General features: G+C 34.2%; 2 protein-coding genes, 1 long non-coding RNA gene and 1 other non-coding gene across 6 annotated transcripts; 3 read left to right on the top strand and 1 right to left on the bottom strand.

Moving 5' to 3' along the window:
* Positions 1-1,254: 1,254 nt before the first annotated feature.
* LOC109124571 (uncharacterized) lies at positions 1,255-2,752 on the bottom strand. The gene is made up of 2 exons (XR_015566689.1): positions 2,100-2,752; positions 1,255-1,617 (listed from the first exon to the last, which is right to left on the bottom strand). It is a non-coding gene; the product is annotated as an uncharacterized LOC109124571 (long non-coding RNA).
* Positions 2,753-5,540: 2,788 nt separating this feature from the next.
* On the top strand, positions 5,541-8,511 carry LOC104713356 (tubby-like F-box protein 1). 3 transcript variants are annotated; one of them, XM_010430454.3, is made up of 5 exons: positions 5,541-5,914; positions 6,709-7,103; positions 7,188-7,275; positions 7,365-7,497; positions 7,575-8,511. In XM_010430454.3, exons 2-5 carry the CDS (start codon positions 6,744-6,746, stop codon positions 8,377-8,379), a joined length of 1,386 nt encoding a protein of 461 aa, XP_010428756.2. In that variant the 5' UTR covers positions 5,541-5,914; positions 6,709-6,743; the 3' UTR covers positions 8,380-8,511. The 3 variants fall into 3 exon arrangements, with proteins under 3 accessions (XP_010428756.2, XP_010428757.2, XP_087322954.1); XM_010430455.2 differs by having other exon boundaries at positions 5,567-5,910; XM_087466828.1 differs by having other exon boundaries at positions 5,757-6,093.
* A 2,524-nt stretch (positions 8,512-11,035) lies between these two features.
* Positions 11,036-11,099, top strand: LOC147939226 (small Cajal body-specific RNA ncR26). The gene has a single exon (XR_015567728.1).
* A 1,562-nt stretch (positions 11,100-12,661) lies between these two features.
* On the top strand, positions 12,662-15,062 carry LOC104713357 (SKP1-interacting partner 15). The gene is made up of 2 exons (XM_087467237.1): positions 12,662-14,114; positions 14,706-15,062. The coding sequence occupies exon 1, from the start codon at positions 12,964-12,966 to the stop codon at positions 14,089-14,091; it is 1,128 nt and encodes a 375-aa protein (XP_087323363.1). The 5' UTR covers positions 12,662-12,963; the 3' UTR covers positions 14,092-14,114; positions 14,706-15,062.
* The last annotated feature ends 405 nt before the right edge of the window (positions 15,063-15,467 follow it).

Below are 15,467 nucleotides of genomic sequence, written 5' to 3' on the forward strand. Positions count from 1 at the left end.
TTTATGGACTAAATTTGGATATTAAATATGTTTCATGTTTTAATTAAATATGTTTCTATATTTTATTTCATGTTGTGTGTTATGTTTTTGTTTTTTAATGTTTTGTGTTTTAATTTAAAATGTTGTATGTTATTTTATGTTTTTATTAATAAAATATGTTTTTATGATATATAAAATAATTTCGAATATTTTAAGATATTAATTATTATTTTACTGTTATTAATTATTATTTTACTATATTTATTACTAAAAAACACTTAAATTTGGTTCTACCAATAATCAACACAATTTTTCTTTTCTCTTACCAAAGTTTCTTCTCTTATTTTTATTATTAAAAATGCCTTAAGAAATAACTAAGAAACACTACCAATGAGGATAGTCTAAGACTTATTTTTATTATTAAAACCATTAATGGTTTTCTTTTTAGTTACGAGTATTGCAAGTTATCTCTGTTTGGTAAAAAAAAAAAAAAAAAAAATTATATATTGATGGTCAACCTCATTTGTCATGCCAAAGTTCGTTACCGTCCATCGTTATCAGCCAGGTCATCGTCAACTATAATAATTGGAATAATTGACATATTTTGATCTTACCGTAACCTTGCTTGCCTTGACCCAAAATTTAAAACGTAAGCTACAATAGAAAAAAAATGATTAATAAATAAACCAGATGGACCCATTATTCATTTTAATTTGTTTTCTTAGGGCATGTTTATAGGGGAATCAGGTGAGGGTGTTCTTAGAGGAGAAATATTGTAAAAATATTGTAAGATCAGGTCTTAAGAACTTTTATTAAGAAGTTAGTTATTGGGAGAACAGGTATAAGATCTTAAGATTTAATAATATAATATTCTTATAGAAATTTTAAAATGTTTAATAAATACAAAGATTAATGTTTAATAAATAATTTAAGAATGTTTAAAATTATTTAATAATATAATGTTTATTAATATTCTTATTAAACATATTACAATTAGAAAAATTTATAAAATAACATTTTAATTGCAAACTTATAAAACTTTTATTAAAATTAAAAAAAAACAAACATATTACTTAATTAATTAAAGAAGACAAACATTTTATTTAATTAATATAAATGACCAAATTTATTCCAAATATTCTCAATCAAATCCTCCTTTAATTTGCGATATGCTTGTTTATTACGAATTATTTGTTATTGTTATTATATCTTAATTCAACCAATCTTGTCTATTATTTTCAAAATACTATACCCATTGTTTAGTCCTTTCTTGCGTTTTCATACATTGTTTACTTTATTTATATCTGATTTTGCATAACGCATGACAAGTATCTTACCACATCCTCTGTTTTCAACTCTGTTCCAGTACTGATTCATAGTGATCATGTTTATTAATCTACTAATAGTAACAATTGTAACATATACAACTTATGCTGACTACTAGTGTTTGCAAAGCTTCACACTCATATTAGAGGCAGTGAGTTCGAGCTTCACACCGTAGCAGAACTTGACAACTAGTTCAAACGTTTTGTCTCCGCCAGGAAGATCAGAAATTTCAATGAGACATTTATCATCCCCTTCTTTTGACGCCTCTGCAGTCCTTCTTTCCATGACTCCACTTCTAGAGAGCAAGGGAAACTGCACATAGCAAAAAATGATTAAAGCAAAAGGTGTAAGAAATTGCAAGTAACACCATTATTTCACAAAGAGGGGGCTTACTAGATACGTGTTTCTACAATAAGTGTCAGAATTCTCATTGTTGGAAACAAGGCATTGCCAAAAAACTACAGAGACTGAATGAGTTGTGAAGGAACCAAAAGAAAGTTCAGCAAATAATCAAGGATGTGGAACAGCTAGCAAAATTGCATTGGTGGATTAGTCAATAGTCATATAAGAAGATTAAAGCTAAAAACCAAAGTTTCGATCTTTTTGATCAACAAAAGACTAATATGACACAATGTTGTAAAGAATAAATATACACACCCACCAAACAGATCTTTGATACATAGCAGTTCTACAATGCTGGAGAAAGGCATAACATTCTAGAAGACAATAACTATTCCAGGTTAAGGCAACTGTTTCAAGAAGAGAGTGTTGTGTTCAAGTTAAGCAAATTGTACCTTGTGGAGATGGAAAGACATCTCCCCAACTTCAACGACAATGTCACTTGGAAGTCCAGTTGTGCAAAACATGCAATTAGCAAAACCCAAGAAGACAAAGGAATGAGTTTTTTGATTAAGTAATGCTGAGATTGCCTTAAAGAAAGACCATGGTCTCAAATTCAGACCAAGTCTGCTCAATTGAAAGGAGAAAACAAGAAGCAAAATACAAAATAAAATTAGAGAGAGAGAGAGAGATCAAGTGAATATATCAAGCCTGGCCTTGTCTCTGGAAAGCATCAGATTTGGATCCCAGCTTCATGCAAGCCATTGTTTCTCTCACCGGAATTCAACAAACCCACCAAAGTAACAGGTAGACAAAGAGCCCAACCCCAAAAACCCAGCTAGACAAAGAACAGCTAATCGGTGGATCCGGAGTAGACGACGAGACGAGGAGACGAGGAGACGACGAGGAGACGGTCGCCCCGGTGTTTCAATCGCCGGACAGAGGAGAAGACGATGAGGAAAAAAAATCTCTCGTGAAATCGCCGTTTCGATTTTTCAGAGAGAGAAGAAGAAAAGTAAAAAATAAACGTCGAATGAAATAAAAAAAAAATTAAACATTTTCTTTCGTTTACAAGCTGCCACGTCAGCAGAAGAACACCACATAGAACAGATCTTAATTAAGATCATTTCATCTGATCTTATGGGCACTATTCATTAATTTTCAATTTTTAAAAGCCCAAGATCAGGTGAAGTGATCCCTCTATAAACATGGCCTTATGGATATCACTTTTAATTTTTAATTTTACTTTAGTGTCGACTATTATTAATCTGTACATCGAGCACATATACAAATAACACACTGGCCCAGCGAACATGATTTTAGGTTTTGGGCCTTCACTTATTAAAAGGCCGAATACTGTAGAAATCCAGTTATCATTGTTTCGAAGAAACCTGTCACCTTTAAAATATTGTCAGGTGAGAGGGCCTCATGAGGGCCTTTATCTATAAGCTATTGCACGGTTCCTTATTTTTTGTTTATAGTCAAGATCTGGTTTCAATGAACTGTGTGAAGGGCAGCAAATCTTTCACAACTCTAGCTAGACCTTAAACGTGCTAGACCTATACCACCTGCTTTGATTATGAGATTCTTCATATGCAATACTAGTATTTTATGCTGAATTAAAAAAAAAAAAAAACAAAAAAAAAAACATCATGATTAAAAACGACAAAACGGTTAAGGTATGTTCTTCCTTAACATTTACGAGAATATTATGTTTCGTATAGGCAACACGCTCGCTCGCTCGTATAGGATTACTTTTTATGCTCTAATCATTTAGCCACGCACATGTACATATACGCGTGTGTGTGTATCAGGCTGATTAAAATTAGTTAATTGATCAATTTGTATCGTAGTTATGATTTTATTATAGTATTCTTATGCTGTGTGACATTGAATCCCTCATGGTCTTAAGGTGACTAGGTCTCACTCCCACCACGTTTTTTTTGTTTTGTTTTTTTTTGGGGGCTTTTTAAATATAGTAGTAAATAACTACTAATTAGCTTACTAATCATTATTCAACCAGTTTTCTGTATACTAGTGGCTGCTGGGTGGGATACTTTTGCTTTTGGGATGGTTTTTTTTCGTTTTCGTGCCAACGTTCATTTAAACTATTGAAACACAGTATGATATCTTCAGATATGCTGTATTTTCCAGATTGATAGGTATCGTTTTCTTCGTAATATCTTTATTCCTTACACTACCCCATTATACGTTATTCGTTGTAGCCCAGCTGCAATCAGTTGTGAGTAATTTGAATTAATGTCATATATAGTTTTGTAAATACACAAATGGCGAAAAATAGCAAATGGGTATTTATAAATAATTAACCTTGATTCTTGAATGTTCATATGAAAATAAAGCCTCTGCCTCAGTTCGAAGCTTTTTTTTTGTAAGGTCAAAGTCAACCTCTTTGGTGTGCCTTACCTGCCACGATGTTATCGCTTTCCAAAATACAACATATATCTACGAAATTTATTCTTTTTGTCGTTTTCTTATAATAACTCGAATCGGAATGAGTTGTTTCTAGCTTGCAAATCTTTCACAGCATTGATTCTGAATAAACAAATACTAGTATACCAGTAGTATTTGAACACATCTCTTTCTCGACCTATATATTCGTCTCGGCATGATCTTTTCTCTCGTATGTGTTTCTTCTTCTTAATTTATTATAATAAGAAAAGAAAAACAACAGATAATATACTTACTAGTTGACAATACAAATTCGGATCATATATTTGTTGCGTATGTTTGCAAAATCTATCTCAAATTGACAAAGCCATCGTTACACAAAAAATAACACCATAATTTAAAATAATGGTCCTTCGCAAGTACAACTGTACAAGTATGTAACTAGTAATAGTAATTAAACCATCAGGGGTAATTTTGGTATTATTCACAGGTCATGTTGGTCTTTATGACGAGAGTGTGTCGCTCAACTAATCTCATCACGGAATGATCCATCTCAGCCGTTCATATTTATAGAATATAAATAGTCTTTATCCATTTATCCCAATATCTATCTTCTTTTTCTTTCGTCTATCTATCTCAATTTCTCAATTGTTCCCACGTAATCAATCTTCCTTTTTTTTTCGCATACTTCAAAAATGAAATTAGATTCATTATTAGCACCTTTTTTTTTTGGTTATGTAATGAAAGTTGACAAGTAATTAATTAAGAAGGTTGAAGAAAAATCTGACCATAACCAACCAATAATAGTGGAATTTAAGATATAAAGTGAAGTCCAATCAAAGCGATATGATTTTTTTTTTTTTTTTTTGCTACAAAAGGATGACATGCTTTTATGAGTCTGAGACTTGTCGTTTCAGCATCATAGATTTTGCACTAATAAATTTGTTTGTGGCTAGCACCCGAACACATCGCCCACACTCCCACGTATTGAATAGTCCGGTAGACGTTTACAAATTATTTCAGTTTTGGGTAGCTAAAACAATCATACACTTATTTTTATCAGCCCATATCAAAAACTGTGTTTGATTCGCGATAGGTCATTAATATTTTGTTAATCTTACATATAAAGAATGTTTTATGAGAAACCAAAGTTGAATAATATTTTAAAAGAACGGTAGGTAAACCGTAAACCCTACCAAATTTTCAAAGCTTAAAACTATTTTTTTTTTTTTGTTTTGTTTTGTTTCATATTCATATAAACTAATCATGAAAACTAGTTTCTGTACAAAAACATATACAATTTTAGATGTTAGCAATAACATAAATGACTTACAAGTTAAGAAACATAAATCTTAGCAAGTGATAATCTCAACAAAATTGTTTTCCATGATATTTCCAATAAAAATAAAAAAATAAGAAGAGGTCAACGACTAAAAAAACAACTTGCTATATTTTGTGCTTAGTGGAATCATTTTTTTTTTTACATTAATACAATTTGTTGCATTTTAAAAACATAATACTGATATATATATATATATGTATAGTAATAAATAAATTAAAATATCCTGAACAGAAGCAGAGAGCAGAGAGTATAATTTGTAGTCAGAGTAATAAAAACAGTTTCCATAAGTATTAGTATTATATTTGAATATAAAAAAATGGTGAAAATAAAGAGATGTGTTCGTGTTCGTGGAGCGGAGGACAACGTAGTTGGTTTCCGCGTGCTGTACGAGACACAGAGATAACTTCTAGATAGAGAGAGAGAGAGAGAAAGAGATAAACAGAGATCGAGACAAAAACCCTTTAAAGGATTTTGAACGGAGAAGACGAGGAGGCATAACACAACACAACAACTCTGTAAGTAAGTTCTGATCAGACCCCAAATTTTTAGTTTCTTATGTTTTGTCTGAAAAAGTTTCAAGATTTGATTTTGAGGTGTTGGAGTGTCTCTTTTTTTTTTTTTTTTGCTTCTTCGAATTCGTCTGAACAGATCTCTCTGTTTCCCTTGGAATTATCGATCTTTCGGTTTGTCTGTTTCTTGTAAGTTTGGGAGTGATTCTAGATCTATCTTCTTTATAGACCAATTTAATCAACTAAAGTTTTAGATTAGACTAATTTGTGATCTACAAATATGATCCTGAATCCTAGAGTCTATAATTTCACTTGATGATATGTTGTTATGTAAATCTTTAAAGTTTCGTTTTTTTTTTTTTTTTGGTTTTCTCCTCTTGAAGTAGTGTAAAGACTTGTCTTTTCTCAATTGAATCCAAAGAATAATAATAGGGTTTATACTTGGAATCAGATCTCAATTATTTTGAGGAGAATTGGGACCATATTAATCAATCAAACTTTGTTCTTGGGAGCAGAGACTGTTCTGTTTCCCTTTTGCTTTTTTTTTTTTTGTTTGTTTTTACTTCTTTCGAAGATTCTTCATTTTGAATTATCAGCTTCTGTCTTTCAATTTTGAAGTTTGCTATGTTCTCTTTTTTTACTAAATGTGAATCAAAAGAATGTTTCTTAATTTTTTTTTTTTAAAAAGCGTCTGGTGGTTCCTGCTTTTGGTCCATTGATGAGAATCTTCTTTTCTGTCATTGCTTTGTTATTAAGTATCATTCAGAATTTGAATCAAACTCTGCTTTTGTTGTGGTCTTTCAGAACCTTGAGAGAAAGAAAGAGAGAGAGAGGAAAAAATGTCGTTCCGCAGCATAGTTCGTGATGTGAGAGACAGTATTGGAAGTCTGTCTAGGCGTAGTTTCGACTTTAAGTTAAGCAGTCTGAACAAAGAAGGTGGGAAATCTCGTGGTTCGGTTCAAGATTCTCACGAGGAACAACTTGTGGTAACGGTTCAAGAAACCCCTTGGGCGAATCTGCCTCCAGAGCTATTGCGAGATGTGATCAAAAGGCTTGAAGAGAGTGAAAGCGTGTGGCCTGCTCGAAGACATGTGGTTGCTTGTGCTTCTGTGTGCAGGTCATGGAGAGATATGTGCAAAGACATCGTTCAAAGTCCTGAGCTCTCCGGCAAAATCACATTCCCTGTTTCCCTAAAACAGGTTTGGTCACAATTCTTTCTAATGTTTTGGCTTAGTATTAAGATGATTTCGAGTAATCGTTCTTTTTCTTTTCGGTGTTTATAGCCGGGACCAAGAGATGCAACAATGCAATGCTTTATCAAACGGGATAAATCTAACCTGACATACCATTTATACCTTTGTCTCAGTCCTGGTAAAGGCTTCACCTTCTTTGCTTCTGTTCCAAGTTGTTCTCTTTCATTACCTCTCTTCTCATCCATTGGTCTGTTTATTTATTTTCAGCTTTGTTAGTTGAGAATGGAAAGTTCCTTCTATCAGCAAAACGCATAAGAAGAACTACTTACACCGAGTACGTGATCTCTATGCACGCAGACACCATTTCGAGATCAAGCAATACCTACATTGGCAAAATCAGGTAAAAACACACTTTGCCAGAGTTATAAAACATGAATGTTTCCACAGCTTATGATATCACTTTCTCCTCTGTTTCAGGTCTAATTTTCTTGGGACGAAGTTCATAATTTACGATACACAACCTGCATACAATAGTAACAACAACACCTCTCGAGTGGTTCAACCGGTAGGCCTTAGCCGCAGATTTTACTCAAAGAGAGTCTCTCCCAAAGTCCCGACCGGTAGCTACAAGATCGCGCAGGTATCTTACGAGCTAAATGTTCTTGGAACGCGCGGTCCAAGGAGAATGCATTGTGCGATGCATTCAATTCCCGCTTCTTCCCTCGCTGAAGGTGGAACCGTGCCTGGACAACCCGAGATCATTGTCCCTCGCTCTCTTCTTGACGAATCATTCCGCAGCTTTACCTCTTCCTCTTCTAGTAAAATCACTTACGATTACTCTAATGATTTTAGCAGCGCACGGTTTTCAGAAATTCTTGGTCCGTTAGGTGAGGACGAAGAAGCGGGATTAGAAGAAGGTAAAGAGCGGGTTATGCCGCCGCTTGTGCTTAAGAACAAGCCACCAAGGTGGCATGAACAGCTTCAGTGCTGGTGTTTGAACTTCAGGGGACGTGTAACTGTCGCATCAGTTAAAAACTTTCAGCTGATTGCAGCAAACCAACCTCAGCCTCAACCTCAGACTCAGACTCAAGCTCAAGCTCAACTTCAACCTCAACCTCAGACGCAACAGTCTAGCCAGACGGATGGTCCAGACAAGATCATATTGCAGTTTGGGAAAGTGGGGAAAGACATGTTTACGATGGATTTCCGATATCCGCTGTCTGCGTTTCAAGCTTTCGCTATCTGTTTAAGCAGTTTCGATACGAAACTCGCCTGTGAATGAATGATACAAAAACTCAGCTTTGTATGTAATGTTTGTTCACATCATGCTTTCAGAGATTCTTGTCTTGTGGGTGTTTTATTTTTTTCACCTAGAATCTCAGAAATTAGTAGATTTGTTTCAAGCTTTCATTTATTCTGATCCTCCTGCTTTTTATTTCAAGTTGCAACAAAAAAAATGTTCATTAGAGTTTTTTTTTTTTTTTTTCCAATATATAATTCGATTGTTTTCGTAACGTTACTCAAAATCCAAAACGATGATAACTTCGAATCGTATACATTGGGTTATTGATATATATATATATATATATCTCCGATTTTACATTAGATGATTTGATATTCATATAAAATTATATAAGGAAAGGAGAGACGACAGAGCAAATGACAGACACCGAGAAGTGAGCACACACTCTGCTTTTGTCGACTTGATGATCGTCAGAGCAGATTCCAGAAAACGGCAACTATTCCTTGTCGGAAAAAGCTACATGTGCTCTTGCGTTCCCCACTTCCCACTCTGGTGTGTACGGACCAGTACCGAGACGACTTCTCTCGTTAGACGAAACATCGGAAGATGTAATATGCAACTCTCTCTCTCTCTCTCTCTCTCTCTCTCTCTCCTGTGTTAAAGACAGATATGAATGGTTGTCTTCTCAAGTACAAAAGATTTATATAGTTTCTTTCTCGATCGATTAATTTTTTTTGTTTTTAATTTTAATATTGATAACTTCTTTTTCGTCAAACTAATAGTATACTACAACAATATTTGTCTACAATGCTAAAATCTAAAAGGACCAATCGTGTGTGAATATGGTGTGAAGAGTCCATCAAGTAGAGAGACCCCACGTTATGCATAGTTTTTAATTTACGTTTCAATGAAACATTAATTTTGTTCAAGTTACTTACATATGTAGTTATAGTTTTGAATAGGTTGTTTATATTCTCACAAACAGAATTTAAAACCAAAAAAAGTTTACCCAAAGTTGTTATTTCGTGATCTTATTATTGAGGTTGTCGACCAATCAAACAGCAAAATCAACCACTATGTGTGGATTTTTGCGAGGAAAAATAAAAATGATTGGAAGATTAATATAAGAATTGACCAAACTACGATAGTTATAGTTTAATTAACCAAGTTATGTGACGTAATTAATTTTGTTTATAATTTCATCTCATGTTGGTGATCCAAAAGGCAAACGTACCTTGAAGGGCCATCCCGGATAGTTTGTCTTTGAAAGGGTCAATGTGGCTCATTAGCAAGTTGCCGCTTTTGATAAGTAAAACATCGTTAAGATCTTAATTTCATTTTCAGAAAAGATAAGCGGAATCATAATAAGACTACTCGTCCACAAATTTGTACTATTTTTTAAACCAAAAAAAAAAAAAAAATTTGTACTATTTTCCTTGGTCACATCAATGATTATTTTTCTCATTGAAGTTTTTGAGCACAATCTCCTTACATAATCTTATTCAAGTAAGTTTGCTAGAAATCTTAGATTGAAAATAAAATTATTCTTTACAAAACACTTGTATTGAACTTCAAATTAATGACGGTATAAGGTTTCGTCGTGCTTAAATATTGTCAGCTTTAAGAGAGTACCGGTGGAGCACTAGCTAGTGTTTGTGATTACTCTCATTAAACAATATTAATCAATGTCATTGGCCTTATGGCAATAACCATTTTAAATTTTGTCGTCAGCGTTTGGCACACTAAAATTTATTACAATTAGGACCAAACCACATGCAATGTACTACTAGTATATATATATAGTGATTAGAAGATATAAGGAAAAACCTAATGGGCTTTATGGTTATAGATGAGTAAACCACAAAGGCCCATAAAACTAAAATAATCAACAGTTTCAAGGTCTAAGGGTATAATCGTCATTTCAATATAGGAAGCCCTAATCCTATCGTCTCTTTAGATAATATAAATAACCTTCAAACTCAAGATCAAGATTTTGTTTGCTAGCATAATTTTCGCCGTCTAGCGATTGAGATCTCTGTTTATAGTTTTCCAATTTTTTCGTTTTTTTGTTTTTGTTGATTGGGTTTTAAGCTTCTTTAGTCGGAACTTAAACTTATTAGTTTTGGTTTTCGTTGTGATTTTGAGTTTTTGGCCCAATGATGCATAAAATTATGTTATAGAGCGGTTGTATTTGAGTAATCTCCAGCATGTTGTTGTTTTTAAAAACCTTAGAAAGCCTTGAACGCTGTCGCTACGTAGTCGATGAACATTCACACACACACACACGCACAATCTCACTACCACAGTTTCATCATCCCACACACTTGTTAGTCGGATGCGAAGCGGTGGTGTTCAGGGTTTTTTTTTAAGGTTGCTGGATTTTACTCATTTACTTTAAGCCGTGAATGATCAGATTTATAGCTATGAGATCTGAGGGCTTCTTTTTTTTTTAATTAAAGTTTCGATTTTTATTTTTTGCCCGTTGATGTAAAAACTCAAATCTTGAGTGGTGCCCTGGTTTTATTTAATTATGTTACTGTAGTTATCATTGTAGCTCTTCGTCATCATCTTCATCATCATCACCATCACTGTTAGTGATTCTTCTTCTTCTTCTTCTTCTTCCTCTAAGTCGTCTCTCTCTCTCTCTGCTGCTGCTGCTACTATTCGTTTATTGCAATGGTAATTACGGTTCGTTTTTTAAAACCGGATATTGATGCGCCACATATGACAGATTTGTTTACTGAGGGCTTTTTATTTTGTTTTTACTTAGTTCTGATGGTTTGTTTGTTGAGACGGTATTGTGAATCACAAGTAGTTGTATGTTGTTTTGTTTTGTTAGATTTTAAGCCCTGTGATGATACTTTAGTTATTAAGTGGTGCCGCTTGGTTGCTTCTAGTCGAGACTCATATTCTCCATTGTTGTACCTGCTTCTCTGTCTCTCTCTCTCATTCTCTCTCTCTCTCTCTTTCTCTCTGTCTTTCTATATATATATATATATACACACACACATGCAATGGTATTGTTGCGGCAATGGAGATGATGAAGAGTCATTGGCTTTGAAGAAACCTTGTGCGTTGTACCATCTATGATCATAAAAGACGTTTTTTTCAGTAACTGAGGGCTTTTATTCTATGTTAACTTATTATGCTCATTGTTTTAAACTGTTATTTTGGATTTTTTTTTTTGGTTAGTCTTTGAATTTAGCAGCTTATTGAACCGAAAATATGAGGCGCTAGAGCTTTTGGAAGAGTCTTCACATTTGTGGCTGCGATTGTTGTGGCCATATTTATCTCTTCTGCTGCAATTGATATCAGACTACTGTTATGAGATTGGTGGTTGTTTAGTTTAGTGGCAAATCTAAACAAAACTGTTGTACAAAATATGTCTTGAATACTAAGTTCTTTGTCCAACTCAATTTCTAATGTAAGTGTTAGCAATTAATTCGGTTGTCAAAATTTTTGATAGCTGTTACTTTAAACTCAACTTCAAAGTTCGAAGTGGCCCAAAATGACAAGTCCAGTAGCACATGGTTCATAGATTAGGGTCGAGTTGAGCTTGCTCGTTATCATTTAACCAGATCCTAACGCTGTACGCTCGGATTACAAGACCGAGTTTGTGGTAGCGGTTCTGTCCTTTTGTAAACAATATATAGTCGACTTTTGCTTTAAGCGAAGTTTGAGCAGTAATGCAAATTCTGTATATAGTATTTTATTCGATCAAACCATATCCTAGTATTTGTTCATTACACAAAGGTTTTCTGATTATGATATTTGCATGTAAATCTTCCTTCCTCTAAGCAGTGATTACTATTTTCGTTATTTTGCTGTAAAATGATTTCCCATTTCTAATACCTGTACAATTTGACCTTTTTTTATATACAATTTATTTATATTTGGAATAACATATGAGAAAAGTAAAAAAAAAAAAAAAAACATATGAGAAAAGTAGCCGAAATATGTTTTGGACCGACCCGATAACCAACAAGGCCGACATAAACAACTTGATTGTTTTAGACCATTTTTTCTTTTTAAATTCGTAAAACAAATAATGAAACCGTGATATACTAGAAATTTCATATCATATAATAATAATCTCTTTTATTTTGTTTGTAGGTAAGTAGATGAGAGGTGCTGGTGGAAGTTGTGCCTTTCCATACTCTACAAATTATTGATAGATAATAATATTATTAATTAGGTTTAAACTATTACTTATTCAAAAATGCGTATGTTGTCGAGTCTTTTTAATACATACTGTATTTTTTAGACACTTCCAATAATTATAATTTTTTTTTATATAAAGACAATATATATAGTATTGTGTATTAATGAATGAAATGAAATATTCAAATGATAAGGAGACAAGTAGGTGAGTCAGCCCATAAAGCAAAACCAAGGACAAAAACGGCAAACTATAAATTATACCCTTTTTTGTCTTTCACCTTCTCTCAGTTCCATATACCCAATAGTCGCAACCAATGACAACTCACACAACGCCTTAACTCTCTGTATTTTTCCCATTTTACCCTTTTTATTACCCACAATTCTCAGCTAAGCCCATTTTTCTCCGCGACCCGCCGCCGCAAACCAACGGAGGAGGAGGCGGAAGAGAAAGAAAAAAACCAAATGGAATCGTCTCCGGTCAACCGTCTTCCACCGGATTCTCTCCACCAGATCTTCTCTTCTCTTCCTCTCCGCGACATCATGATCTGCAGATCCGTTTGTAAGTTCTTTAACCAGATTCTAACATCTCAGTGCTTTATAGAGATCATCTCAACTCGTCCGCCGTTGAATCTACTCGCTCTCCGTCCTCCTCATCACCACCACCACCACAGCCACCGTCACATCGGCGTAAACGGACTCCACAGCCACCGTCACATCCACGTATACGATCCGGAACAGAATCAATGGTTCAGATTCAATCTCGATTTCCTCCCTTTCCGATCTCCTCAGCCTGTAGCTTCTTCAAGCGGATTGATCTACCTTTGGGGTGACTCCATTGATTTATCTGAATCTAGCAAATCTCTAGTCGCTTGTAATCCTTTAACTCGTCAGTTCAAAGTTTTGCCTCAGCTTGGCTCAGCTTGGTCACGTCACGGAACTGTTCTTGTTGATTCTGTTAATAGAGTCATGGTCCTCACTGAGCTAGCTGCTTTGTATTACTCAGGTGCTGTGATTGCTAACCAATGGCTTAAGTTCTCATCTAACTTACCGTCGAAACCTAGATCCCCTGTTTTGATGTCTAGCTCTGTTTTCGCATTGTGTGATGTTGGATCACCATGGAGGAGTCAATGGAAGCTTTTCTCTTGTAAACTGACGAACCTAACAGTCACTCATACGAATTGGGTTTGCTTGGAGAAGCATGAGTGGGGTGATATATTCGATATCATTAAACGACCGCGTTTGTTGCGCGGCGACGGTGACTCTAAGCTTCTGATGATTGGTGGTTTGAAGTCGACGTTTTCGTTGAACCCGGCTTGTTCGACGATTCTTATACTTAGGCTTGATTTAGAGAGTTTGGAATGGGAAGAAGCTGGTAGGATGCCTTTAGAGATGTACCGTGGGTTTCAAGAATCGAGTAAGTTTAAAGTTTTTGGTGGTGGTGATAGGGTTTACTTCTCTGCTAAAAGGATGGGGAAGCTTGCTATGTGGGATTGTTGGGATGGTTGGAGATGGATTGAGGGTGTACCTGGTTATGCTGATGGGTTGTGTCGAGGGTTTGTGTTTGATGCTAAGCTTACATTGATGCCATGATACAAGACAGACAAAAACTAAAGGTCCGTTTGTCTTCGTTGCGCGTTACATAGAAACCTTTATCTCTCTCTCTCTCTCTCTCTCTCTCTGTTTATGATTGTTTGCTGATTTCTATAATGATTGTTTCTGCTTCTTTGTTGTTGATGAGATGTTCTTAAGCTGTGTTTCTGTTGTATCTCGATGTGCTTTGTTGTTCTTTTCTTGTAATCCAGAATTTGGTCAAAACTGTTAAAATGGAATGTGCTATGGTTATTCTAGTCTTGCTTTGTGATTTGCCTTGAGCATCTTGGTTTTTGTTACTTTGATATTCAAGCAATGGCTTCATAGAGATTTTCATTAAGTTTTAAACACTTATATGTCTTTGAAACCCTAAATCATCTCTGTTTCACCTGAACTCTTGACAACAAGAACTGCTCTAATTTCTTTATTGTGTTTAATAGTGGTTCATTCTCTTATGATGTCACCTAGCAATTTCTTGGAAACTGATCTCTTTTTTAGTCAACTTTAACACCACTCATATGTATGTTTGATTCAATTTCTTCGTAAATTATATATGCAAACTAATGATATGATTTCATTAGCTTGAAACTGAAGGAAGATGCTTGATGATGCAGATTTGCTCATGACCAATGATTTATTAGGTCACGTAAGTCAAAATGGGGCCATTTCCTATGCATGTGTCATGAACCATTATGTTCCGTCTATAGATGATCCAACAAATCATCACAATGAGTCGATCAAATTGATGAGAATAATTTAATTTAGTAAGATTATATAATTTGGTTCTCGGGGTGTATAAGGATCCAAAATATAGTTTACTCTGACTAATGTATTGAAATATGGTGAAAAGATGAAACAGAAAGACCTAAACATATAACTTACGACACTGTTTTCTTACATAAGTTTGAATGTTTACATTGTACATGTATTATATATGTGTTCTTACATAAGTTTTTACTTTAACATTATTATTTACGTTGTTCTTACATATATTTTAATTTGGCAATAGCAAAGTAGTACTTCGTATTATTATGCTTTTCTCTCTAACAACTTAAATAATTGCAATACAACAAGTATGAAGACCTGCCTACTTTGTTCCAAAATAGCCAAGGTAGTCAATAATGCAGAAATATACCACCACTTGTTTCCAATGAATTATTGAAAGCAATTGATATATCTCCCGTAAGCAGGAAATTTTGAGAATATACAAAAGCATGATAAATCCAAACACAAAACTACAGAAGAAACAAAGTTACAAAGATGTAATAATACCAAAAAAAAAAAAAGAGAATATATAGTATAGTCTTTTGCCGAAGCCGAATTATTAGTTAAGCATATGAGATAAACTAATACGTACGTACAAAATAAATAGATCA

This window comes from Camelina sativa, chromosome 9, assembly GCF_030686135.1.
Source record: "Camelina sativa cultivar CO46 ecotype springtype chromosome 9, ASM3068613v1".
In the NCBI taxonomy this organism is placed as follows: Eukaryota; Viridiplantae; Streptophyta; class Magnoliopsida; order Brassicales; family Brassicaceae; genus Camelina; species Camelina sativa.

Bases quoted from the DNA above. Each gene is read 5' to 3' on its own strand.
- LOC104713356 (XM_010430454.3), top strand. From the start codon at position 6,744: ATGTCGTTCCGCAGCATAGTTCGTGATGTGAGAGACAGTATTGGAAGT. The intron at 7,276-7,364 runs GTAAAGGCTTCA...ATTTATTTTCAG, and splicing joins ATACCTTTGTCTCAGTCCTG to CTTTGTTAGTTGAGAATGGA. The intron at 7,498-7,574 runs GTAAAAACACAC...CCTCTGTTTCAG, and splicing joins ACCTACATTGGCAAAATCAG to GTCTAATTTTCTTGGGACGA.
- LOC104713357 (XM_087467237.1), top strand. From the start codon at position 12,964: ATGGAATCGTCTCCGGTCAACCGTCTTCCACCGGATTCTCTCCACCAG.